Genomic DNA, 18496 nt, shown 5'->3' with positions numbered 1-18496 from the left:
TTCCCACGCTGCCGTACAAGGACAGCTTCTCCCAATTCTAGCCTTATTTATCCCTCATGTGTCTCACCAAGAACTGATGATTCCCATGTTCACAGGAGCCCTGCAGAGCAGGAAACAGAGCGACAACAGCCTCTTCCTTGGCTATGGCACACGCTGCACAATCTGCCTTTCCTCCAGCCAGAAGGAAGGAGCTGCTCCCAAGCCACCCACGCTGCTGCAGCCAGCTCGTGCCTTTCCCAGCAAAGTCCTTCCCTTCCATTGAAGAACAAGACTCCAAGAGGGCAAGGTGCTGCCTGTCCCCAGATTCCTACAGCTGATCCCACAGGAAATCCCTAACCCTAACCTCAATTATCCAACCTCGACAACAGCCTGCAGCCATCACCTTGACTTCTTTGGGAATAAAAACCCTACCCAGTGGTCCCATTATCCTCTACTTCCCCAAACTCAAGCAAAGCCACTCTCCTGTGTAATTCCCTTCTCACAAGGGTCAGGATAGCAGGAAAGGGGGACCCAAGGCAGGTGTGGATCCTGGCACATGGAGGAGGAGAAAGCCAAAGGCATGCATGGGAAGAAGGCAGAGGAAAGGAGGAGGAAGGAGCTTGTGAATAACACAAGTCCACAAAAAAGCCAAGTTCTTATTCTTGGTGCTCACACACCCGCTCGTTCCTAGGCACAAACGGCCACAGTAGGAATCCCAAAAGAAGAACAAGATCCTGGATGTGCCAGGCACTGCCTGTGCAGTGCCTCAGCAATGGAATGCTACCAGATCCCACATGGGATAAGCTCAGTGACATGGCAGGACAAGGGGTTAGAGATACAAGGGGAAGAAAGTGACATCTCTCTGCAGGACAGGCTGCAGCAGTGGCCACACTGCTCCCGAGGGGGAACCCTGACCTCCACTCACACAGTGGGGGGAGAAAGACTTTTCCCACAAAACCCCACACATGTTTTTTCCACTAAATGTCACTATAAAAAAACACCCCAAACCCCAGGTACTTCCTTTCCCCATGCCCAGTCACGGTCAGGGCACACCACGCAGCACACAGGGCGGCGGAGTGTGAAAACCAGCAGCACAAATGAAAAAAAAAATCCCTGTTCTAGCAGGCAAAGATCATTCACATTAGGAAAACAGCAGTTTGAAAGTATTTTCCCACCCTTGCCAGCCACACATGAGCACTTTGGGTTACATCAGGGCCAGGAGAATGAGAGAACCCCTGAATATCTTCAGCTGCAGGGACCCCCAGGGATGCCCCAGTGCCACCCCTGCCCTGCCCAGAGCCCACCAAGCCCAGCCTGGGCATCCCTGGCAGCGCTGGCCAAAGGCTCCTGGAGCTCTGGCAGCCTGGGGGCCGTGCCCATTGCCTGGGCAGCCTGGGCAGTGCCAGCACCCTCTGGGGAAGAGCCTTGCCCTAAAATCCAACCTAAACCCCTCCTGGCACAGCCCCAGCCACTCCCTCAGATAGGAAAAAATCCTCCATGGATGAGATGGGCAAACAGCAATGATCCCAAACGTGCTGCTACAAGGCAGGTTGAATTCTAAACTTCTGCCCCAAAGTGAGATTGCTGGTTTTTAATCCAAGGGGGAAATGACAAGCCCCCCCAGCTCTGAGTGGCACCGTGCCAGCAGTGAATGAGCCCTGTCTCCCTGGAGCTGCCTCACCAAAAAGGCTGTTACTAAAAAAACAATTTAAAAAGAAAGTATTGAAATGAGTCACTGTGGAGCCAGGATTAAATTGTGAATTTTATGCTTTGCTACACTGGAAGATGGAAATGCTACTTTTGGAATAGGCAGTGGGGAGTTTCACCCCTTGGATAAAAAACACCTCCTAAAGTGGCTGTTTTCTGAGGGTGATCAGGAGAAGAGAACTTTCTAGAACAGATACAGACCAAGAGCAGCACTGGCACCCTGAGGCTCCACATCCCAGCAGGGTCCTGGCAGTGCTGGGGCGGCAAAAGGTGACACAAAACGCGAGGTGTCACCTCTAGGCCATGAAACCTGGGGGGTGAGAGCAGGAGCTGCCAAACCCAGAAGGGAATCCCCAAATCCCCAGGGCTGGCACAGCCCTGCCAGCCCAGGCAGTGCCAGCTGTGCCCCACGGCCACCTTGTCCCCAGCCCAGAGCACTCAGTGCCACCTCCAGGGCACACCTGCAGGGATGGGCACTGCAGAGCTCCCTGGGCAGCCCCTGCCAAGGCCTGAGCCCCCTTTCCATGGGCAAATTCCTGCTGCTGTCCCAGCTGAGCCTGCCCTGGCCCAGCCTGAGGCCGTTCCCTCTTGAGCTATCAAGGGGGAAGGAGAGAAGGGGGTAGGGGAAGAGGGAAGGAGGGATGGAGGGAATGCTTTCCAGAAATGAGAAGTGGTGATTCCATCAGCTCAGCAGCGCCTGAAACCTCACCCCTGGTCTGAAAATTGCACATGGACAGGCAGCTCCCACACCTGGCTTCCCTGAGGACCAGGAGACACACGGCCACTTGTGCTTTAGGAACAGCAGGGATTTCAGAGTGATACCAAACCTCAGATGCTCTTTCCTTGAACACAGACTTTCCAAAATCCTTCAGGGCCTTTGAAGTAACAAAGAGGCTTCAAAAGACAAGCTGGGAACTCCTTGGACGACATACTCTTCCTCCTCAGCACACAAGGAAGAGCTCTGGCGTGATGCAACCCTTGTTGCAGTTCAGCACTTTAAAATGATGTTGTGTAAGCAAAAACCCCCGGAAGGAAACCCCCAAACCTTTCCCTAGCCCAGCTCCAGTGCCACCCCACAGCTGCTCCTCCTCTGCGGGTGCTAAACCCAGCTCAACCCTCCCTGAGACTGCTCAGAGTCACGTGGGAACACAGAGTGTAGAATGCCCAGAAAATCCTCAAATTTGAGCGGATCTGGTGTTCCATCAGAAGGGCAGCTCATCTCTCCCCCATCATTCCTAGGCCGTGGTTTAGCTGTGGCTTTCTCCAGATAGCTGGAGAGGCACTGCAGGGTTGGAATGTGCCCTTGATCTGAGCCCTGTGCGGAGAGGAGTTGATTTTAGGGGAAGCTGAGGCAGGAAAGGGGCATTTTCCAAACCCCAGTCACCAGGAGTCAGACTGGGACAGCCAAGCCATGGAATGCCAGACTGGTTTGGGCTGGGAGGGACCTCAGAGCCCACCCAGTGCCACCCCTGCCATGGCAGGGACACCTCCCACTGCCCCAGGCTGCTCCAGCCCCAGTGTCCAACCTGGCCTTGGGCACTGCCAGGGATCCAGGGGCAGCCCCAGCTGCTCTGGGCACTCTGTGCCAGGGCCTGCCCACTCTGTGCCAGGGCCTGCCCACCCTGCCAGGGAACAATCCCTCATTCCCAAGAATTCCTGATCCATCCCAAGTGCCCCAAGTGCCCCTCAGAGCCTGGGATGGGGGCTCCAGGTGCTTCTTTTCCACCTGTCGCGCAGCCCACGCCACGCCCAGACCCCTCCATGCTGCTGCTTTCCCTACAGCACACCCAGACCCCACTGTGCTGTTTCCTTCCCCACAGCTCCCTGCACACCCAGACCCCGCCGTGCTGCTGCCTTCCCCACAGCACACCCAGACCCCATCGTGCTGCTGCCTTCCCCACAGCTCCCTGCACACCCAGACCCCACCATGCTGCTGCTTTCCCCACAGCTCACAGCACAACCAGATCCCACCATGCTGCTGCCTTCCCCACAGCTCCCTGCACACCCAGACCCCATCGTGCTGCTGCTTTCCCCACAGCACACCCAGACCCCGCCGTGCTGCTGCCTTCCCCACAGCTCCCTGCACACCCAGACCCCGCCGTGCTGCTGCTTTCCCCACAGCTCACGGCACACCCAGACCCCGCCGTGCTGCTGCTTTCCCCACAGGACACCCAGACCCCGCCGTGCTGCTGCCTTCCCCACAGCACACCCAGACCCCGCCGTGCTGCTGCCTTCCCCACAGCCCCCACAACCCACGTCCCCCGTGGTTCCCCAGCGCCGAGGGGGAGCGCACCATGCAGAGCACCGCGGGCAGGAGCCAGGCCAGCACCGGGCCCGAACAACAGATCCGTCCCACAGGCAGTGCCTCGCCAAGGAAATGCCCCCCGGAGCCTCAGGGAGGGATAAATCGCTCGGAGCCTCAGTGAGGGGATAAATCGCTGGGCAAGGAAAGTTGTGAGGGCCGAGCCGCACTCCCTGCCCCGCCGGCCCCGCAGGAACCCGCGGCACGGGCAGTGCTCGGAGCAGCACTCCGAGGGCAAACAAATAAATTCCTCAGGCGCCTTCCTCAGCGCTCCATAAATCCTGCAGGCACACAGGGGGGCAGAAGGTGGGAGCTCTGTGCACGGGAGCCGTGCCCAGCAGAGCTGCAGGCCTGCTCTGGGAGCAGCATGGAGCTCCCTCCCGTCACGGCCCTGGCCTGGCCTCAAAACCACAAACGCAGAGCTGAGTGTGCTCAAAGCAAGGGACAGGGCTCTGGGATCCCTCTCCTGGAAGGACAGGGCTCTGGGATCCCCCTCCTGGAAGGACGAGGCTCTGGGATCCCTCTCCTGGAAGGACGGGGCTCTGGGATCCCTCTCCTGGAGGGACAGGGCTCTGTGGAAGGACGGGGCTCTGGGATCCCTCTCCTGGAAGGACGGGGCTCTGGGATCCCTCTCCTGGAAGGACGGGGCTCTGGGATCCCTCTCCTGGAAGGACGGGGCTCTGGGATCCCTCTCCTGGAAGGACGGGGCTCTGGGATCCCTCTCCTGGAGGGACGGGGCTCTGGGATCCCTCTCCTGGAGGGACGGGGCTCTGGGATCCCTCTCCTGGAAGGACGGGGCTCTGGGATCCCTCTCCTTGTTCACATCCCGAGGCTGGGCAGCTGCACTGGAACATTCCCCATAGTAGCAGTGCCCTGGCAGTAAGAGCTCTGTCACCCTGAGCAGCCCGTCAGCAGAGCACACAGAGCACAGGACAGACAGCTCAAATTGCCCCAAACTGCAGCTGGGAAGGGTTTGGGACCACCCTGGGAACACAGCACAGTGTCCGTGGCTGCCAGGGCACAGAACACTTCGTTTAGCAGAGTTAATTACAGACCAGCAGAGCTTCCAGCAAGCTGAGGCTGCCTCAGAGATGTGCTTCAAATCACAGAAAGTGGCCTTGACTTATTTAAAAAGATTCTTGTTCCCAAACACAGTGGGAGGGACCAAGACTGTCTGCATGACATCAGCCACCAAACTTGAGAAAACAGCAGCTTTCCATGTGCAAATTAAAAATAAAATAATTTCATTACGGAAAAAAAAGGAGACTTAACAGAAAATTATTGTTGTCATGAACAGCTTAAAAGTTAAATTCTAAAAAAACCTGCACCTGTTCTCTTCTTGAAAGAGACACTGAAAAATCCATCCAGTGCCACTCCCAGCCATGGCAGGGACACCTCCCACTGCTCCAAGGCACAGTGCCCAACCTGGCCTTGGGCACAGCCCCAGCTGCTCTGGGCACCCTGTGCCAGGGCCTGCCCACCCTGCCAGGGAACAATTCCTCATTGCCAAGATCCCACCCAGCCCTGCCCTCTGGCACTGGCAGCCATTCCCTGGCTCCTGTCCCTCCATCCCTTGTCCCCAGTCCCTCTGCAGCTCTCCTGGAGCCCCTTCAGGCCCTGCCAGGGGCTCTGAGCTCTGCCTGGAGCCTTCTCCTCTCCCGGTGAGCACCCCCAGCTCTGCCAGCCTGGCTCCAGAGGAGCCCTGGAGCAGCTCTGTGGCCCCTCTGGGCTCTCTCCAGCAGCTCCAGGTCCTTCCTATGAGGAGACCCCCAAAGTGGAGCAGCTCTGCTGCGGGGTCAGCCCAGGGAAGGGGGTTTGGGGCTGGAGCAGAGCAGAGCCCATCCCAGCCAATCCCACTCCCAGATCACCTGGCTGGAAGCTTTATTTGTCCAGAGTTTTGGATACTTCGCTTGGAGGGGAAAAAAGCATTTGTAAGGAAAAATAAATGCTACTTTTTCATGTAAGTCTTGTATCTTCAGGCTACATCAGCTGATCTGAAAAAAGTCCCCAAAACCCAAAAAAGGAAGCTGAGTTTCTCTCTATCAACTCTCCTGCCCAGTACCAGCACAGGACACAGCCACTGGCTGTACTGGTAGTATTTCTTTCCCAAGAGCAGAAGTGTCACCTCTGCAGCACTTCCGTGCCCAGCCAGAACACACAGGACTAAGTTTAGCCATCGTTAGGCCACAGAGAAATCCCTCCTAAGCCCTGTCCACTCCCAGAGCCAAGGAGGCACCAGCAAACCAAACCATCTGCAGAGAGCTCTGCATTCACCCAAATCTGACTCTTTAAACACATTATTCAGGCCTGATTCCTTGCAGCTCCTCCAGGACCAGAGGAGCAGCAGCCCTGGGGTCTGAGCAGCAACACTTGGGGATGTTGGGCTGCAAAAATCCTGCCAGAGTGTGAAATTCTGGGCTATTTCTGCTGGGCTGGGATGAGCTGACTCAGCGCTCAGCACCAGCCACAGCCACGCTGAAGGACTGTGTTTACCAAAGGGATAACTCTGGCTACCAGGGAAGCTCCCGGCCAAATCCTAACACAAACACTCAGGTGACTCAGGAGGATGGGCCCAGACTCCTCTGGATCTTCTTTAATACCTCATTAATTCAGGAAAAAAACACTCCATACCCTCCAGGCAGAAAATATTCTTTCCAGCAGCAGCATAAAGGGGAAAAGGAGCCACGAGCTTTCCTTCCACCTCTGCTGCAAACGGAACTTCCCTGCAGCTTCCCTGAAAATTCTCGTCCAAACCAATTACAAGTGGCCCAGGCTGCCAGGGCAGGGATGGAATCACATCCCTGAAGGGATCTAACAGCACTGTGGATGTGGCACTTGGGGACATGCTTAGCTGAACTCTGCAAGGGCTTTCCCAACCTAAATAATTCCAGGATACTCCCCAGTAAACCCAGCCCTTTCTCACCTTGTGCACCAAAGCCTGCATGAGTACTTCTACCAATGCTCACACAAAGACAATAAAGCCTTTTTTCTCCTCCTTTCCAACACAAATTCCCTTGTTTCTCTGGGACACAAGGTGCTGGATTCACTCCCAGGGCCAGGGCAGGTGTCAGTGAAGCCTTCCTGGGAATGCTGGATGTGCCACCACGCTGCCCTTGGGGAGGGTCTCCAGCCCCCCCTCTGCCAGGTGACTTCTGCACAGCAGTGACATCCCTGCATGTTACTCCTGCCTCAGGAACAGGAAGCCTGGGGCTTCCACATCCCACAGCACCACGAGGTTACACATCCAGAGCCCGTGAGGAACTCCAAGGAGTTGGAAGTGACATTCCCAGCACAGGCGTTTGGCAGATGCTGAAATCACCTGAGCTTGAATCACAGCGCAAGACTCGGGTTTGGTTGAATAATTCCTGTTCCTTGAGTGAACAGCAGCTGGAGTTTCTCCCAACCCCAAAGGAATCACAAGAATGAACTCATTACACGTTGTCAGGGGGAGTATGGATGAGCTGGGGTGAAATGTCCCCTTTTCCCACACCTCAGGCAACCTCCACCCCAGTTCCAGCGCTCCTGGCAGGACCCAAGAGCAGCACATCCCACAGCTCTGTGGGCACAGCAGGCCTGGGCTGATCCTGGCTTTCCTGCTGCTTCTCCCATGTAGAGCTCAGCTTTGTCCTGGATCCTCCCATGTTCCCAGCCTCAGGAGGCCCCCAGGGCCATCACACTGCTGGCATTTGGGGCTCCCTGTGCTCAGGGTGCCTGTGCAGAGCCCAGATGGCTCCTCCAAACCCCCGCGTGCTGCCAACACAGCAAAGAGCCAAAGGTACTGCGGAGCTGGCTGGGATGAGCCGGGACAGTGGGACAGCAGGATAGTGGGATAGCAGGACACCTCCTCCCGGCAGAGTCCCAGGGACAGGAAAGCATCTCAGCCATTTCACCTTGTTCGGCTGAGCACTGAAAATAGCCCCGGGATGAAAAACAAACCCGCTGGACAAGTTCTCCACAGCGGGAGGCTCTGGCCAGCAGTGAGTGAGCTCTGTCCTGCCCTGAGCACTATCCTGCCCTGAGCTGTGTCCTCTGTCCTGCCCAGAGCTCTGTGTCAAGTTCAGTCCTGTTCCCTGTCCAGAGCTCTGTCCTGCCCAGGGAGCTCCAGAGGGGTCAGTGCCATTGGAGCATGCCCCCAGGCCAGCCCTCAGGAAGGGAAGGGTGGCAGGGAGAGCAGTGCCCCATCCAGCACACCTCTGAAGATATCCATCTGCAGGATGGCACAGGAATGCCAGAAATTCCCTTTAAGGACAAACTCCAAGAGCTGAGCCTCACCCTTTGAAGCACAAAGCATTTTTTTCTCCTTTCCCAAGAGGAAAAATAAAAGATGGGAGAAAAAATAACCAGCAACCCCACTTATCACACCGATTGCTGTCAGGAAAACTTCTCTAGGAATCATCCTGCAGTGTGGGAGAACAGCACTGAATGCCCCCAAATATCCCTTTCCACCCTCTTTCTGTGTTAATGATACAGAAAATGAAATGAACAGGAAAACCTGTTTATCTCCAAAACCCAGCATGCAAATCTCCAGGAAACAGTGTGGTCCATGAGAAACCTCTGAGAACAGCAGGAGCAGAGGCCTGGGATGGGATGGGGACAGCCTTGGGGTGGCACAGGGATAGCACCCACAGTGGGATGAGGACAGCCCCCATCACTGCCCCACCAAGAGATCCCTGTGCCACGTGTGCTGCCATCACCATTCCCACACAGCCAGCAGCATTCCAACTTCCACACTTGCCAGTCCCACACTTTTGGAGCATGCCCTCTTTCATCCAGAGGCACTCCAGGACAAAGCTTAATTAACTGACTCTCAGCAGGCCAGGCTGCAGGAGTGCCGCTGCCTGGGGAAGCTGAGGCTCCTCTTCATCCGGCCAGCTCTGCAGGATGCACTCACTCCTCTCAGGACACCCCCAGCCAGAGCCAACGTGGGCTCCAGGAGGGAGCTGGGAAGATAAAAACTCTGAGACCCTGGCTATCAGGACAAAGCAGAGCTGGGGCTGCTCTGGCAGAGCCTGGCACAACCCAACGCCCCAGATCCCCTGGCAGCATCAGCAGCTGTGCTGGGTTTGTGCCCCAGTGCTGGCTGGGGACAAACCAACCTGAGCCCCCCAGGCAGAGCCACCTGGATCCACACACCACACAGATAAAAGCATGGCATGGACAAGAGCGTCCTTCCTGATCCTTTCCACGGGTTTGGAAAAGATCTCCTCGATTTTGCAGTTTACAGCCCAGACCCCGCTGTAAAACCCCAGGAACGCGAACTGCTGTCGCCTTCCCAAAACACTCTGAGGTGCTCAGACCTTCCATCAGCCATTTCCCCATCAACACTTCATCCCTGGACTTGGATCCAGCTCCAGAAATGCCAGCCAGAGGAGGAAGCTGGGAAGCTCCAGCAGGATCTGCCCTGCCTGAGATGGGACGAGTTCCCTCAGCAGCACTCCCTGAGCTCAGCCCCAGCAGGTGAGAAAAGCCATCACACACGGATTAAGAGGGAATAACCCTTCCACAGCCTACCTGACCTGGAGTTCTCCTCACCTCACCTGCAGTCCTGGAGCTGCTCTGTGACAAGCACAAGGCTTTCAGGCCAGCACAAGGTGCCAAACCTGGATTTTTGCCTTCCAGCTGCCAAACTGCCAGAACAAACCCACCCAGAATCCCTGGACAACAGCAGCTGCTTAGAGCAGAATACTTCCAGAATTACTTCTGTCCCCCAAAAATTAGTTTCTATCCTCCATCCATCTCTATCCAGTTAAAAAAATAACTTTTTTTCCCTTTAGCTTACTCACCCATTAATTATGTCCTGGCACTCTTACAGATCTAAACACATGCATTGCTTAGCAGCTTTAATCCTGAATTATTCCTCCCTTTCCTGCAATCCAAAGCCTCCCTTGCCTAGGAAGGGGCAGGCTGTTCCAACCAGCAAGCTGTTCCTTTGTAACTCAGAGAGGAACATTCCTCAACTTCTCCTGTTTATTGCATTTTTATGCTCCCAGAACAGCCGAATTTATGGCACCAGAGCTCCAAACCTGCAGAGAAGAATTAAACTGACCTTAAAACTCCATCCTTCAGGGAAAAACAAACACTGGGCTACAAAAATAGTGCCTTTTCCTGCAAAACGTGTGTGTGTGTTACCAAACATCCCCGTTACCAACTGCACTGCTGCTGCTTCCACTTTCTGAGAGCTGCTGGGATCAGCAAGTGCCAAACCCCAGAGGAGGTGAAGGGGTGTTGGAACTGAGAACATGCAGAGCTCCTTGGTGGGATAAAGAGCACTTCCAAGGAGCTGCCTCTGTGGATCCTGCAAATGGCTCTTGTGGCAAACCTCAGCAAAGTGGGGATAAAAACATATACACAAATATATATACATATATATGTGCCAGAGGCAAGCCCTCTCCCCCTCAGGGTGGTGAGAGACTTCCAAGGAGCACCTGGTGGTTCCCAAAGTCAAACCCCACAGATGTCCGTGACACACAGTGAGTTAATGCATTTTCCAAAGTGGAAAAAATAGGTTACTTAAAAATAGGTCCATAATCCAAACAAACAAGCACCCCGGTACTATTTCACAGAGGAAAAACAAGCAGGCAGAGACAGTCCTGGGACACAACCAGGCATGGCTCCCCAGTGACTCCTCATGCTCCTCTCAAGGTTTTCTATCCACTGCAGGGCCAGGCACATGGGCCAGGACAAGCTCCTGGGCACAGTCCTGCCATCATTCCTTACCATTACTTGCATTATTAGGATTATTGCAGAGAGCAATAATCTGGGCCTGAAGGGACTCCAGGAGAGCCCCAGAGGGACTGGGGACAAGGCCTGGAGGGACAGGAGCCAGGGAATGGCCCTCAGTGCCAGGGGGAAGGGCTGGATGGGACCTTGGGAATGAGGAATTGTTCCCTGGCAGGGTGGGCAGGCCCTGGCACAGCATGAGGCAGGAGCTCCTCAAGGCTCCCATGTGCTGCAGGAGTGACAGAGAAATGGCTTTAATTAAAGAGTCCTTGTCCCTGACAGCACCAGCTCCTAAAACTGAACTGGAGCTCTGGAGGTGCCACAAAATTAATGAGGCACGGCTGCAGGGGCTGGGGAAATGAAGGTGAGGGAAAATTAAAGTGTTCCAGAGAGCCCAGCGTGGATCAGCCATAGGAGCAGAGCAGACTCAGCACGCAGCACTGCCTCCACAGGAAACATCCCCAAATTCCAGCAGCAAAGAGAGCCTGGAGGGCAGCAGGGGGAAGCAGCAGGGAACAGGGAGAAGGCAGAAAAGAGGCCCAAACCCTCATTATTCACAGCATCCCACACTGGACTGGGCTTAGATGCCCCTAAAGTCCATCCCATCCCCCCCCTGCCATGGCAGGGACACCTCCCACTGCCCCAGGCTGCTCCAGTCCCAGTGCCCAGCCTGGCCTTGGGCACTGCCAGGGATCCAGGGGCAGCCCCAGCTGCTCTGGGCACCCTGTGCCAGGGCCTGCCCAGCCTGCCAGGGAAGGATTTCTCCCCAGTAGGACCTGACTGACACAAGGAGGGCTGATGGAATCTCCTTCTCCAGCTGGGAGCAGGGGGATCCCCAGACCCTCACCCAAGGACAGTGAAGGTCCCAGCTCCTGCTTCCAGCACATTCCTGCCCCTCCAGTTACCCACAGCAGGGCTCCACACAGCTGGGCCAGCCAGAACAGGAACCACCCTGGTCCCAAAGGGCCTTTCCAGAAGCAATCCTGAGCTGCCCAGGGAGAGCCACAACTCTCCTGCCTGCCAGAAGTTTATTTCTCCCTCTCTGGATTCAAAGTAAAGCTAATTAATGGAGGAAACAGCTTTTTTAACACTAATAAGTTTGTGCAATTAGGGCTCTGGGGAGCAGAATGCCAGGCTGGGCACAGTCCAGCACTGACGGGTGGCCAGGGCTGGCACTGACCCTAGGCTTGGAAGCACCAGGGACACGAGCCACTGCCAGCACAGCCTCCAAGTGGGACAAGCAGCAGGACAGGGATAACCCCAGGGAAAAGTGCTGCTGTTCAGCCACCAGCTCACGGAAAGGGATTTTTTACTAACAAATCCCAGAATCCCAGAGTACCTGAGACTGGCACAGCCCTGCCAGCCCAGGCAGTGCCAGCTGTGCCCCATGACCACCTTGTCCCGAGCCCAGAGCACTCAGTGCCACCCCCAGGGCACACCTGCAGGGATGGGCACTGCAGAGCTCCCTGGGGTAGCCCCTAAATACCAGGATGGCCTTTTAGCTCCCCTCCCTCCCCAAACGCCAGGCAGATCATGACCCACACCTCCCTGGAGGGTACCTCAGCTCCCCCAGGCTGTCCCCAGACTGTCACCCAGCCCCTGTCCAGGGAAGGAGAGAGCTCCCACAGGGAATTGTGGCTTACCAACACACCCAGGCAGCCCACAAGCCAAACACCAACTGAGCAGGCCCCAGAAACACAAAGTGTTTTCCTCTCACTCCTCTTGGGATGAGGCTATGTTCCAGGCCCACCAGAGCATCCCAGACCCTGGGATGTCAGGAGGCTCCTTCCTCACACACTGCCTGCTCCATGCCCTCCTGGGAGCAAAGGATGGAAAGGACAGAAGGATTGCTGCCTTGGACTTCCACGTGGGTGTGTGTATCCCTGCCCCGCGGTGGGAAAGGCCAGCCCAAAGCCCGGTTTGGACCAGGAGCTGCATCTTCCTGCAGCCCCAGCAGTGCCCCAGCAGCTCCCCCTGCACCCTCCCGTGGGAAGGGACCACCCCAGGGGCACAGCAGACATGGAGACAGCTGCTTTCCAAGGCAGCAAATAAATAAATCTAACAAGAAATTAACTTAAGAGCCTCTCTCTGATCCAGCTGAGCATTACTCCAAGTTTCTGGGCCAAGCAGGGAAGAGAATGAGCTGGAGGGAGCCAGGAGCTCCCCAGCAGCCCCAGCGCTGCCCAGTCGGTCCTGCTCCTCCTCCTTCTCCACATGAGGCCACTTTGCTGCCAAAACACGATTTTTCCAGCTTTCAGAATGGCAATTCCTCGAGATGAGTTTCGTTCCCGAAGGAAGCCGAGGCTCTGCTTCCAGCTGAGCTGGGGAAGAACATGGACTTTTTCCTGGCAGAGCTCACCTCCCTCGCCCAACCCAAAGCTGCTGCTCACAGGTGCAATTTCTACTCAGTGAACCCCTCAAAGCAATGAATTTAACAGCAACATCTCCTTTACAAGGCATTTTATCAAAGGAAGGAGGGCACAGCGGGTCACTGTGTCCCATGAACTCCCCCGGGTCTGTGGAAGGACAGAGACGCAGCCTGTTCCACCCTGCAGGACGAGCCATCACTGACCTCCCCATGGCTCCACCGAGGCGTCCTCCTGCTCACAGGACAAAAGCCCTCGTGCTGGTTTCAAGCCCAAACCCAGCACTTCCCAAGGCAGAGGTTTTGCAGCAAAGGATTCACTTCCAATGAACCCCTGGGCCTTGGGATGGCATGGACAGACAGGGCTTGGGCACAGCCTCCTCACCCAGAAATTCACACGCTCCCTCTCTGGAATCAGTGACAGTCCCCAGCCTGTGGGTGCAGCCCCCCTTCCTCACCCTGACTTTGTCCCACGGGATGCTCCCTGGGGTTAAGGGTAGCTCCAGGTGTTCCAGGCAAACACAGGAACAGCCCTGAGCACAGCCCTCCAGGGTTGGACACTGACACTATGAGGATGTGGTTTTAACTTGTTCTTTAAACCACTGAGATAACAGAAAAGATGACTCAAGAATGGTTGTGATGAAGGAATCAGTGAAGCAGGAGACTGGGCAGGAGAAGGAGCAAGAATGAGAAAGAGGAGCTGCTGTGGAAAGAGGAAAAGCCACGAAACCTGTGCCAGCCCTGCACCAGAGCCCAGCCCTTGCCATCCTCTGAGGCATCACCCAAAAATGCCTCCAGCAAACACACAGTTCAGAGCCCACCTCTGAGCTGCTGCAGGAAAGAGGGGAAATCCACACCACGATCCCTGACCTGCCTCAAGGATGCCAGAACAGGGAGCCACAGGAGGCCCCAGATCCCTGTGGATGCCAGACCCCAGGAAGGAATTCCTGCACAATGAAATAAGGCTCAGGGCAATGCAGATTTGCACCACTTCCATATTATTGCAGGGGGATCTGGATCCCCTTAGATCTGCTGGGGGAAGCTGTCACCATTGAGGGAACCAGGGATGAGCCCCAGCCATCCACACCCTACCTCTCCACAGCCAGCTTTCCTCAGATATCCTACAAACACACCTGGAAGTGCCCACCTGTGCTGGGCTGCACAGAGGACAAGCAATTCAAATAAAAACCCTAAATCCCACACACTGGTTGCAGATGATGTGACTTATGGAGAAAGATCCAGCAGAGCAAGCTTAGTATTTTAAATCAGATGAAGTTTAAGACATTTGATCCAAACAATGGGTTGCATTTTTGATGGTACACATAAAACTCATGTAAAACATTGCCCCGGAGGATGTTCTGATAAGGACCACAAAAGGGACCAAAACCTGGCTGATCTGGGCAAATGAGCAGAAAGAAGGGAAAAAAATCCTGGAAGTGCAGTTTGTCCCCGAGGAGCCTGGTTTGCCCCCTTTTAGGGGGTGTGAAAAGTCCCAGGCCGGGCTGCAGCCTGACAAATTCGGGCTAAAAATAACCAGGGCGGGTGCAAACAATGCCGCGGGGCCGTCACACATCCTGTGACAGCGGCAGGAGCCCAAACCTGCCCGAGGCCAGCGCCAGGGGCTGCCAGGGGCTCCTGCTGCCTGGCCTGGGCTCCAAACCTCCCGTGCCTCCTTACATGGCTCCTGTGCTGCCCAGTGGAACCAAACTTCAACGTGATCCCGGCAGGAAAAGATTACAGATCAAAGATTAAGGCCCCGATTCGCCTCTGAGGGAGTCAAAGCCGGGAGAAAATCTGGTTTTCCCCGGGGTTCAGTCACCTGCTCTGGTTTTCCTGCATGGATAAACCCACCCATTTCAAACTCTTGCTTAAAACTACCTCCCAGGAATCGGGATCATTCCCTAATCCTGTATAAAACCTGCTGATGCATCCCCTGCGTGTGCAGAGGAACCTCAGCAGCCCAAGAAGTGCTGCAGCTCAGGCTCCTGGTCTTTGCAAGCACTTCCCTGCACCGCCTAAAAAACTTCCCCGCTGCTGACATTTTATCATTAAAATCCTGCAATCCTAATTAAAGAATTAAAAAAAAAAAAGCATCTTTGCACGTTGGAAAACGTGTCAAAGCCAAGCACTTTCACTTTCAAAACCGTCCAACACTCACCTCTGCCTCCCACCGAGCAGCCAACACCTTCTGCTTCCAGGGAAAACAGCGGGAAAAGCGTGCCCTGTGCCGGCTGAGGACATTCCCTGCTGGGAGCTGGGAGCGACAGCTCGGGGAGCTCCAAACCAAGCGGCCAAGAGACCTCGGGGGACCCGCGGAGCTGCGGCAGGAGAGGGCACAGAGCCCCCCCAGCTCTGCCGGCTGCCCCGGGACGGGACACGGAGCAGGAGACACCGATCCCTCCCTGGCCACATTCCTGCACCTTTGGGGCTCCAGCCCGAGCCAGCCGGGAGTCCCAGGCAGGTCGGGGAGCCAAACCACGGCCCAGCGTGACCCAAAGCGCTGGAGCAGCCGCCGCGGGGGCAGCTCTGGGGCCCGGGCGCTGGGGCTGCTCCCGCCCGTGCCGGGGCTGCCTCCGCTCGCCAAGAGCACAGCCAGCAGCTGAATCACCCAGGCTGCCACACTTCTGCAGGGCCTCCAAAAATAACCGCGCTGGAAATTCCTTGGAGGCACAAACCTTGCTTCACAAGGACTGCGGAGATCCAGTTTCCTTAGTGGAGCAGACTGGATGCGAACGGGCCCGAGGGCTCAGGAGCACGGCCAGAGGGGATGAGGAGCCCTCGTCCCGGAGATAGCCACTGACAGACCCCATCGCCGGCCGGGACGGAGCCGCCCGGGCTCCCACCCCGAGCTGCCCGTGGTTCTGCTAGTCCCACGGCTCCAGGGCCGGCTCCCTGCCCCGCTCCTTGCCGCCGGCAAGCCCCAGGCTCAGAGCCGAGCCCTTCCCAGGACGCGGCTGCGGCGCCTTCCATCAAACACCGGCATCCAAACACCGCCCCAGCCCCTTCCCCGCGCCCACGTCCCCCGAGCCGCCCCCGGCCCGCCGGAAAGGTCTGCAGGGGCTGGCCTGCAGCCCGGGGGTCCCGGCAGCGGGGCTCGGCACTGCCGGTGCCCGGAGCTGCCCCGGCGCCGGGGCCGGCCCAGGCTCACAGCGGCTGCACGGCCAGCTCCGGCTGACCTCGGGCACCGCCACAAGGACACGGAGCCCACGGAGCCGGCTCCGGGGGCAAACCCGCAGCGTGCCGGGGCTCGGCTCCCGCTGCCCGTCCGGCTTTTGGGGCGGAGGGGACGGGAACGGGGCGAGCAGAGCGCCAGGGCTGTGCCGGCCAAGCTCCTCAGGTGGGACTGGCCGCTCCCGGCACCGCTGGGGTCCCACCGCCGGGAACGGCCCTAAAAACACCTCATGAGGAACCCTCGGCACCGTCCCGAGCTCCCGGCACCGCTCTCGGTACCACAGGGCGAACAAGTAAATAACAGAAATGATCTTAAATCCCGCGAACCGCTCCCTGTCGATGCCACTTAACGAAGGAGAGCGCAATATTGTAAATGAGCTGAAATTTAAAACTTTTGACCCAAACAGCCGGAGCCCGCTGCAGGAACAAACCGGGGTTATTTCGGTTCTTGCGGGGTCCCGAACCGGAGATCACCGCAGCTCTTGCCCGAAAGGCGGAGAAATGGCCCTAAAACGGAGTGCGGGGGGGGGGGGCTGGCACGGCCTTCCTCGGGCAGCGCCCGAGCCCGGCGGGGCGGGCAGGGCACCGCGGGGACCCGGCCGGGGGCTCACCTGCGATAGCCGAGTCGTCCAGGTGGGAGCCGGGGGCCCGCTCGGCGCGGCCGGGATGCTGCAGGACGAGGAGGAGGAGGAGGAGGAAGAGGCCGCACAGCGCTCGCACGGCTCGGCCCGGCCGCGGCTCCATTTCCGCGTCCCCACCGCCGTCAGCTGCTCCTCGGCATCGGCACCGGCTGGGGAGCCGCGGAGTGTCCCGGTTATCCCGGCTATCCCGGCACCGCCGCGAGCTGCGGCCGCGCACCGGCTACCGGAACCCTCTGTCCCCCCCGCCCCGCAGTGGTCTCTCCCAGGACAGCCTCCCCCCCCCCGCAACAGTGGTCTCTCCCGGGACACCCCCGGTCCCCCCGCCCTCAGTGGTCTCTTCCCGGGGTAACCCCGCCGGCCCCTCTCCGCTCTGCCGGGATAACCCCGCTCCCCGCCACCTCCGCTAGCGTCTCCGCGGCCCTCTCCGTCCCTCCGCCGCCTCCTGGCAGCGGTGCCTCCCGGAAAACCCCGCTCCGTCTGTGCCGGGACAGCTCCGCACTGCCCCCTCCCCCCCCCTGCTGCCGCGGTGGTCTCGTCCGCCCCCCCGAGCGTCGCGCTACGCACCGGGCCCTGGCGCCGCCGCGCGCGAGCTGACAGGGGGCGTGGCCTAGAGCCACCCGGCCACACCCGCCAGGAGGCGGAGCCAACGGGGCGGGCACATGGCCACGCCCCCGCTCCCGCCGGCGCGCGCACGGCGCTGGCCCGCAGCGACCTCTGGTGGGCGGAGCGGGAAATGGCGGGAACGGGGGCACCGGGACGCATCGCGACATGGGACACACCGCGACAGGGGACACAGTGCGATAGGCGGCACACACCGACAGGGCACACACCGACAGGGGACACAGTGCGATAGGGGACACACACCGACAGGGGACACGGTGCGATAGGGGGCACACACCGACAGGGGACACGGTGCGATAGGGGACACACACCGACAGGGGACACAGTGCGATAGGGGGCACACACCGACAGGGCACACACCGACAGGGGACACAGTGCGATAGGGGACACACGGCGACAGGGGACACAGTGCGATAGGGGACACAGTGCGATAGGGGGCACACACCGACAGGGCACACACCGACAGGGGACACAGTGCGATAGGGGACACACACCGACAGGGGACACGGTGCGATAGGGGACACACACCGACAGGGGATACGGTGCGATAGGGGACACATCGCGACAGGGACACATCGCGACATGGGACACACCGCAACAGGGGGCACACACCGACAGGGAACACATCGCGGAAGGGAACACACCGCGACATGGGACACACGCTATTATGTGACACACTGTGACACGTGACACACCCCAACATGTCACCTACCCCGACGTGTCACCGACCTCAACACGTCACCCGGCCTGGTTCTCTGGGCAGAGACGCTTGGGGGTCCCAGCACGTGGCTCCTGGTTCCAGCGGGGCTGAGGAGATTTCGACACCTCCCAGAGCTGCGACACCTCCAGGGCCACGTGCCCGGTGGCACGGCTGGAGCGGTGCCACCAGCGTGCCCAGAGGCCACTGCCGGGGGGCACGGGGAGCTCACATCTGTCCCACCCCTCTCATCTGTCCCACCCCTCTCATCTGTCCCACCGCTCTCATCTGTC

The 18496-nt window shown here is 58.0% G+C and overlaps 1 protein-coding gene across 5 annotated transcripts in view; it reads right to left on the bottom strand.

The window, feature by feature from the left end:
- Nucleotides 1–17484, bottom strand: part of STIM1 (stromal interaction molecule 1) — a 74642-nt gene extending 57158 nt beyond the window's left edge. For 4 of the 5 annotated variants that reach the window (XM_084226001.1, XM_084226002.1, XM_084226003.1 and 1 more), the window contains exon 1: nt 16856–17103. In XM_084226001.1, coding sequence (XP_084082127.1) covers nt 16856–16988 — 133 coding nt within the window. In that variant the 5' untranslated portion in view covers nt 16989–17103. Of the gene's footprint in view, nt 1–16855; nt 17104–17449 lie in introns of those variants that run through there. The other variant, XM_084226000.1, reaches the window with a different exon arrangement.
- Nucleotides 17485–18496: the final 1012 nt, after the last annotated feature.

Source organism: Fringilla coelebs (assembly GCF_963513975.1).
Source record: "Fringilla coelebs genome assembly, chromosome: 2".
In the NCBI taxonomy this organism is placed as follows: Eukaryota; Metazoa; Chordata; class Aves; order Passeriformes; family Fringillidae; genus Fringilla; species Fringilla coelebs.
This window is presented reverse-complemented; position numbering and strand designations above follow the sequence as displayed.